Here is a 9,189-nt window from a genome sequence, read left to right on the forward strand (position 1 = left end):
ATTACAAACAACAAAAAACTTCTTCACAATAGTTTCAATATTTCTTAATCGTTGAAATATTTGCTTGATCCACTGTTATAGATGTAGTAGGTCTAAATCCCAATTTTCACTTTGACAAGCTAAGGTTATCCACTTGACTAGGCTAGATTATCTTTCTCATAGAACTTGAATGATTGAATCTTATACTGAACCTTCTTCTCCATTTTCTCAAACTATGAATAAATAAAAAGATGTGACAGAGAGAGACAGAGAGAGGGGGAGAGAGAGAGAGAGAGAATGAAGAAGATAAGAGGGACAATATGAGGGAGAATGAAGAAAATAAGAGGCAGGATGTAAGGCAGGTTGAAGAAGGTAAGGGAAGATGTGATTTCAAAAGTATATAAGGGGGAGAATGTATTTAAGTTGCTAGATTTGTTATGCCACATGAGGCTTTTGCGTCTTGAATAAACAAGATGAGGCTTTCGCATCTTTAACAAACAGGATAAGGCTTTTTCATCTTGAGCAAACAAGATGAGAATATCATATATACGAGCAGCCATTCAAAACTATTCAAAGTACCTAACTGAAGATATTCCACATTTTCAAAGAGAGCGTTGTAAGCCACCTAAAAATGAGTATCCATTTTTGAAATCTTTGACCTCATATCAAATGTACTGTCACTACACCGAAAGGTTTTAGGCCTATAATTTTAAACTTTTACATGCCATCTCGGGTTGAGCACCTCTTCATGGGCCAAAACCTAGACTCACAAAGCAGTAATTTTTTAAATCTGCTTTAAATGTGTAGCCAATAGTACTTGATCCTAGATTGCTTTGATAGCATGTCAAGGGTCCCTGCCACTACTCCAAAATTCCAAATTTTGGAGAGGGTTTTCTTGGGGTTTATAATTTTAGACTCTACTTATACACCCGCCCGAAATACGTACACCCACACCCACATATATAGTATTATTAAATAATTATCCAAACAAGTAAATAAGTCTTTATATATTATTAGTTAACTTTATAACCTATATTTATCTTATTTAAGCTTTTCTAGATTCCCAATTGTTCATTGCGTCCTAAACCAAAGCCACTAATTCTAATTGAGTTGTTGTACACCATTAATTGTGCTATTCATGGGGGAAAAACTAATAATAATATTCAAATCTTCAAAAGGTTGTGTTATAGAATTAATAACTAAAAGAGTAAAAAGCACAAGCTAAGGATGCAATAAACATAAAGAAGAAAATATAGCACCTGAACCCCAGATATTGCTTTCACCACAGTTGACTTTCCATGAGCCACATGACCAATAGTACCTGACACATTAGCACACACATCAACCATCGAACTTCAAGAATCATCATGCCACTTTTCTCCCCAAAAAAAAGAGACATTTGTGCCGTGTAAACCTTCTAATGATGAGGTACACATTTCTTTAAGTTTAACCAAAATTCTGGGAACACAAGAAACAAATGTAGAAGATATGAAACAAGAAATAATAGTGTTCCCCGAGCCACATGAACAAGGCCATTATTAAAATGGCAAAGTTTTTTGCGTGCCACGCTAACAAGATAACTCAATGCACCATTGATCTACACTGTCAAGGAGTTCTTTGTTTTAATTCATACCATATAGATTTCTGTCAAAAAAGTCAGCATATAGATTAAAATGCCGCATCTGCAAAGCAGCCCTTATATTCTTCTATCTCCATCTAAGTTGTCATCTTGGAGAAATCCTCTGATCTTAACTCATGACAAATATTCTCATGCCCTATTAATTCATAAGTCTAAGGTCCGCTGAATGAATATCATTTATCCCTATTGCAAGGACAAGCCCTTAAAATTTGGAAGTGCCTTCAGCATAACATGTCAAGAACGGGAAAAAAAAAGATAAAAGAAAGTAAGGTTGCAAATATTTGTCAACAGTAAAACTTTATTAATACTAGGTTCAAAAAACAACTGCTTTCTTTATTATCTCCAAACATATAAACTAAGCAATGTATATTTGTGCCACTGGCCTAACAAGTTTGATTTCTTCACAAATTCCAATTGCAGTTTAATTCCTTTAGATATTTGTGCCACTGGCCTAACAAGTTTGATTTCTTCACAAATTCCAATTGCAGTTTAATTCCTTTAGATATTTGTGCCACTGGCCTAACAAGTTTGATTTCTTCACAAATTCCAATTGCAGTTTAATTCCTTTAGATATATTTTCATTTATTCCTCTTTACAAATTACTGCATTGTAGGAATTTTGTGTATTTTCATCAGTAAATATGAAAATAAAAATCATGAAAGAATTAAAAAAAAGGACTAAAACGTACCAATATTAATAGTAGCTTGACGAGAAATCACCTCCGGCGACAGCGGGGTCAGCGTGTTCACGTCCAGCTTACTAAGGTCTTGCTCCATTAATCCTTTTCGAGACATTTTCGCTTGATTTTATATCCTCTCGAGTCCTAATCAAGAAGAAGAAAACAAAAGAAAAAAACCCAAAACATTGGTTAGATCAAACAGGGAGCTAGATTCGAGTTTGTGAGCCCTAATCCCTAAAATCTCGATAAAGATCGGAGTCAAGGCTCACAAATCGACGCGCGAAATTGTTAGGGTTTTGGGAAGCAAAACTCGATGAATCGAAAAGGGGCAAAATTTGGGGCTTGAAAGGCAGGAACTTTACCCCTCGATGTCCAAGTCTTCGAGCTTCAGTGAAGATTCGTTCGAAGTCGGCGAAGAGTCTCGATGGAGGAGAAGATCAGTTCGATGTTGGATTCTCTCGCAACTCTTTAGGGTTTACTTAAATGGGCCGTGGACGACAAATGGGCTGTAAAAGCCCATTTAAAAATATTTTCCCTCCTAATCTCAGGTACTTCTAGGTTGGGGGTTTTAGATATGGGTGAATCTTGAGATTAGTCCCTCAAATCATTGAAACTGATGTTAGATCCCTCAAATTATATGGCTCAAAAAAAATTAAGCCCGTTAATAATTGAAATAAAAGGCAATAAAATCTTACCAAATATAATTTAGTAAGTACCACATAAATTTTAAATTAATTCCAGAATCTATTGGTAAGATGGAAAAAATATAAAGAGATCAAACTTTACAAATGGTGGAATTTAATTCAATTCACGTAGGAAACATTACAAACATAATTTTTTTACATTAGTAGATGCAATGACCAAACTTTTAGTCCCCTGGTTTTGAGTAATCCCTAAAAGCTTTACAGCACCTAAAAAATATTTTCCTATCTTTCTTCTAACTTAAAAGTTTCTTAGGTGCTTCAAACCATTATCTTTCTTCTAACTTAAAAGTTTCTTAGGTGCTTCATACCATTATCAATAAATTTGATTCTATGCATTTACTTTTCCTTACTTGGAATCTTTCTCAATTCTAAGTGTGAAAGGGCTAAACGGACAATTTTTTGAGCATAAAAAACTACATTCAGAAAGATAAGATATGACTCAAACATTGTTTAGGAACAGTTTGAATAATAAATGTGCCTGTACATTATGTAGTTTCAACTCTTAGTGTTGGAGTAGTCTTCGGTTTGAACATTGAAACAACTACCCTAATGATGAGCACATATTGTTTTTGTTAGATTTTCTCGCTATTGTAATAGCATTCAACCAAACATATATCTTGAAGATGGTGGTTGGAGCTACCAATGATCATAGCAACTGCTTCCGTCCAAACACTGTGCATAGCATACATTTGAGTTTGTTTTAATCAAAGCGTTATAAAAAAAAAAAAAAACTCCCCCTTCCGTTTGGAGGAAGTTTTAAACTTAAAAGGTTATCTTTTTATGTAACAGCCTCTTCTTATCTGTTCAACAAATCGCGTTATCAGAATATATAGAAACCTTTTGTTAATGTCATAGCATATACTCCTTTTAAAAGCACAAGTTCAGGAAAAAACTTTTCATGGTCAATATTATCATTCACTATTTTGGATATTTTATTTAAATCTTAATCTATTCTAATTTTAATCATATCTTATCTAATTCCTATAAACTATCTATAGCTCAACAATTAAAAAATTATTTTAAATATTTTATTTAAATCTTAATCTAACCAAATGCTAATTATATCTTATATTAACTCCATATTAACTACCTATAACTCAACAATTTTAAAAAAATAAGATTAAGAAATTATACGTGGATAACATATTATAATACATGAAGTATTATAAAAAAACCCAAAAGTTTCAAAAATTACATATAATAGTCTTAAAAGTTTAAAATTATACAAAACACATTGACTTTTTAAAACTTAAAAACAAACATGAGATCTAAAAATTTAAAATTTGTAATTAACACCCTCAATATTTTAAAATTATAAAAACAACCTTAAAAGTTTAAATTACAAAAAAACAACCTAAAATTCAGAGATTTTAAAACTTAGCAATAACATAGACAGATTCCAAGGATTACCATTAAGCACTTAAAAATTAAAAAATTATAAAAAATAACCTCAAAGTTATAAAAATTACAAAAGTCCCTCAAAAGTAAAAGATTACAAAAAATCTTGAAATTTTAAAACTTATAACCGATACACATCAAATTTAAAAATTATTAGTAGACCATTGAAATTTTAAATTTTTTAAAAAACAACCCAAAATTTTAGTAATTGTAAAAATACCTTTAAATTTTTACAGTTACAAGAAACATTCTAACATTTGAAAATTTACCACCAATACATGAAACATGAATTATAAGCACCCAACTTATAATTTAAATTTTTTTATAAAATACTATCAAAGTTTAAAAATTACAAAACACACCCTTAAAAGTTCAAAATCATGAAAAGGCTAAAATTTGGCAAAGAAAAAAAAAGGAAAATGTTTGAAATTATAACATTAAGATATATAAATTTAACTTTTTTCAACATCTAAAAGTAGTCTAAGTTGATGCCGGTAAAAAAATAGCAATTACCGTAGATTAAAATTATCCAGTTAAGGAATCAGAATTTAAAAATATATGATAGATTAAAAATTAAACTTACTGTATAAATTCAAGGAACTACATATAATTTTACTAATAACATTAATTGATAGAAGACAAATTAATAAAATACTATAATATAATAGGTTAGTATTAATTGATTATAATGTATAAACATTTATCTCTAATGTTGATAATATTTATAGGGTAAAAAATACAATGAGTTATGTATGGAGAAACTATCAGAAAGTTCAGAGATATCATTTAAAAGAACTAAGTTGTTTTCATTTCAAATGGATAAGTGAAGGAAATAAACTCAAAATTCGAAAATATTCATGAATCACTTGAATTGACATTGATAAAAAGCATATCTAACAAAGAAGCACCGACCGAGTTCCCCTTGAAGAAGATATTGAATAATTTTATCCTAATTAAAAAAGCATGTTTTATGAAAGATATAAGAAAATTTAGTAAGTATTTATAAATTTTTATACTTTATTCTTAAAATACTAAAGAAATCATAAACTTAATATAAAATTACATATAAATAATCTTGCAATAGAAACTAAAGTGAAGCCATTGATCAACTATATTGTGAGATATAATAAGCTAGATAAGATGAGAAAAATTACTATAATTGACAAAAAGTATGCACATAATACTTAGTTACCATAGCGTAAGTAAAAAAATTGATATTTTTCTTTTTTTCTATACAATGCAATGTAAAACCCCATAATTTTGGATGTATTATGATAAATAATAATAAATGAGTTGCATCATGATAAATATCATTTATTAATGGTTGAGTATGCTAGGAATCGATTTGAGATCGATTCAGTGTATATATGTGAATAAACGATGAAAACATGCACAAACCAAGCTGTTAGTCAACCTGTGTGTTCTGGACGGTTGACCGGCCTAAGCCGATCAGTCGACCAATGATACCCGATCGGTCGACCGATCGGTTGTGGTGGGTTGACCGACGGACTCCCAGCGTGAAGGATTTGTGTTCGGGTCAGTTTTGTTTCGTTTCAGGCCCAGTTATATACGAGAGTATATATACTCGTTTTAAACCCATTTTTCCTATCTTTTCACGTGTTTTATTAACAGCCATCTTCCCTCTCAAACCCTAACCCTAATCTGTGGGTTTTTAGGAGTTTACTTGAGGCGTTTATCGAGAGGAAGGCGGGATTTGCGAGCTTGGCGAAGAGGAATCTTGCACACACATGTTTGAGAGTTCAACACGACGTTTGAGGCAAGATCATCTTCCTCCAAACATTCCCCTGTAGTAACTCATGATTTAATTATATTTAATTGATTAATACAATGCTTAAAGTTTAAATCTGATGTGATAAAAACCTAGTTTTTGATATTAAACCTTAAACCGATAAAAAGATCTGTAATTTTAATCTCTGTTAAATAAGAATAGTTGATCATGATTAGTAGGATTGTATTAAATTTGTTAGTTATGTTTCAATATGGTTTAAAAATCCTAATTTAATCTTTTAAATGAAAATCTTGCTAATTTAAATGTTTAAACCATAAGTTTATGACACATAGGCGATGTGATATTGTTTAAACAAATCTATATATGTGGAATAATTAGAATAAATCTCTGTTTATTAATCATGTTATTAAAAATATGTTGTTAATTGAGAATTTCATTAATTAGGATGTTAAACCCTAACTGTTTAATTTCAAGAGGACAATCATATTTAATTTAACCTTTGTTTAGTAATTAGGAACATTTAAATCATGTTTTGTCTTGCATGCTAACAAAATTTTGTTTTCAAGACAAGTTACGAAACACAGAAACATGAGAAAATCCGATATAGTGAAACCGGTCGACCGATCCTAAGTGATCAGTCGACCGACTATGTCATTAAGGATTTTGAATCCTTTCTGGTCGGTCGACCGACTAGAAGCAAGCGGTCAACCGATAGGGTCTTTTCCGCGTGCACTCTATGCACGTTTGTCGTCGGTTGACCGATGCCCTAGGGACAGTCGACAGACACTTTGCTTTTGTGTGTGATGATTTTTCTTGCACGTTTAATCGTGAACTCGGGGTTCGAGCCGTATGATGACACACGTGCAATTATGGATGTACACGAATAAAGTTGTGACACATATACTGATATCCCGAAGAGGATTATTACATATATTGTTTCGATCAAGTTTGAGTTAATAATTAATTATAATGCGTATGCATGTTTGGATATTGTTGATAAGCACAGCTCAGTATTACTTGGGATAGTGCGTCGATATGCCATTAGTACAAGCCATTAAGTCGTGATTTTAGGATACCTGACTTGGTAGTCCGTCCCGCACGGTGATGCAATGAGGCTAGAGAACCGCACTTCTAGGATATCTGATTTGGTAGTCCGTCCCGTACGGTGATACGATGAGACTAATGAGCCGTGTACATATTTAGGATGACAGGTTCGGTAATCCGTCCCGCATGATAATGCGATGAGTTATAAAGTCTTATGAGATATTGTATTGTGATATATTTGATAGCCTGAGTCTTTGGCAGAAGCCATTTATGAATACGAATTATCGCTGAGTTATATTGTGACTGGATTACTTTGCGTTTGGGAGTTACATGAGATTTAGTTCTTGTATCCACATCATCTATCCAAGGGTAGTGCGAGTTATATGGTCAATATTTATGATATTGCAGTAACTTTATTTTTCTGTATTGTTTTCCTTTATCATTTATTCTTAGTTTGGAATTGATATTTAGTGATTCACAATTTGAGACATATGGTATATACATGAGGGTTTCATTGTTTGGATTATTTCGCTCGACGTACTACATCTCGTGTTGTGAGTTTCTAAATATTAATCTTATTTAGATACAGGGTAAATGATTTAGGTAGACTATGCATAATAGGTAGAGCCTCCATCACATTTAGGAGCCCTTCCCCTGGGGGCGGACGGGGATTATCTTGCTAAAGCGCTCTGATGTTGTTTTGTTTTTCCTTTTGTTTTCTCTTCTTTTCAGGCAGCGGGTCAGAGTGTCGGAGAGCCGCAGGTTGACGGTCTTACAGCATAGTCGCCGTCGCTTATTTTTAGTAGTTGATACTCCGCAGTTATTTAATTATGGTTTAGCTGATCATTAGACTTGTATTACATTTTGTAAAGGTTGTGTGCCTTAGTACTATTTTCATTTGACTCTATGTATTAAGTTACTTCACATTTATTTTAGACATTAGTTGTGTGCCTTAGTACTATTTTCATTTGACTCTATGTATTAAGTTACTTCACATTTATTTTAGACATTAGTTGTACTTAGTTTTTATTCAGTTATTTGACTCTATGTATTAAGTTACTTCACATTTATTTTAGACATTAGTTGTACTTAGTTTTTATTCAGTTAGGACATGAGTATGTTTATTTGGATATCTCTTTCTATATTATGTTCACTGCATTTATTTCTCTTATTTTGTCTATTTTGTACCTACACTTGTCATTGATTCCACTAAAGAGATATTATTGTGATGGTAAAACATGTTGTTGCACGGTGTGAGTACATGGCAGGTTTGACATCTCTGGGTTCACCTTGGACTATAGACATATGTGAAAATAGGGGCGTCACATGCAAGACCTTGTAAGTAACCTTATTTAGGGATATGACTACCAACAAATGATCAATTTTTATGGACACGATCAAAGATAAGCATGTAATAATACTGTCAGATTTCAAGATCTTTAAATATGAAGGTAAAATATTTTACAATTAAATTTTTTATTAAAGGCCACTAAATATAAAATTTACCTTATATATGTCTCAAATTTGTAGGAAAGATATGTATGTCATCGTAAATTGTGTTAATAATATAAATCAATCCAAAAATACAACTTATTGAAGAAAAAATAGAATGATAACACTACAAGAAATCTACTATTTAACGACCAAAATTAGTGAAGGGACCATTTGCCCATCATTAATGTGCATATAATAACGACGGGTTTAAACCCTTCGTCTAGTGATTACAAATAATAAAGAAATATTGTGATATGGGATAACGGTTTTCTAATCCCTTCGTTGATTTGATCCTACTACCGTCGTTATTGGGTCTCCTTAAAAATGAAGGGGTCTATTACCTTCATTGATGGGACTCCTAATCATAATTAGACTGAAATTAACATATTCCTATTAACAAATTAGATAACCAAACTCGAAGCCGTAACTAGATTGTCTAAAAAAAATTACGAAACTTCCCCCCTCTTTTTCATTTCCCCGCCTATATTTTCATTTCTGCCCC

The 9,189-nt window shown here is 31.9% G+C and overlaps 1 protein-coding gene across 1 annotated transcript in view; it reads right to left on the minus strand.

The window, feature by feature from the left end:
• Window positions 1-2,752, minus strand: part of LOC109848273 (eukaryotic translation initiation factor 2 subunit gamma-like) — an 8,796-nt gene extending 6,044 nt beyond the window's left edge. The window contains exons 1-3 of the mRNA XM_020417699.1: window positions 2,660-2,752; window positions 2,307-2,442; window positions 1,239-1,300 (exon numbers count right to left, since the gene is read on the minus strand). Of these exons, the coding sequence (XP_020273288.1) occupies window positions 1,239-1,300; window positions 2,307-2,412 (168 nt within the window). The 5' untranslated portion in view covers window positions 2,413-2,442; window positions 2,660-2,752. The remainder of the gene's footprint in view (window positions 1-1,238; window positions 1,301-2,306; window positions 2,443-2,659) is intronic.

Source organism: Asparagus officinalis, chromosome 7, assembly GCF_001876935.1.
Source record: "Asparagus officinalis chromosome 7, Aspof.V1, whole genome shotgun sequence".
Lineage (NCBI taxonomy): Eukaryota > Viridiplantae > Streptophyta > Magnoliopsida > Asparagales > Asparagaceae > Asparagus > Asparagus officinalis.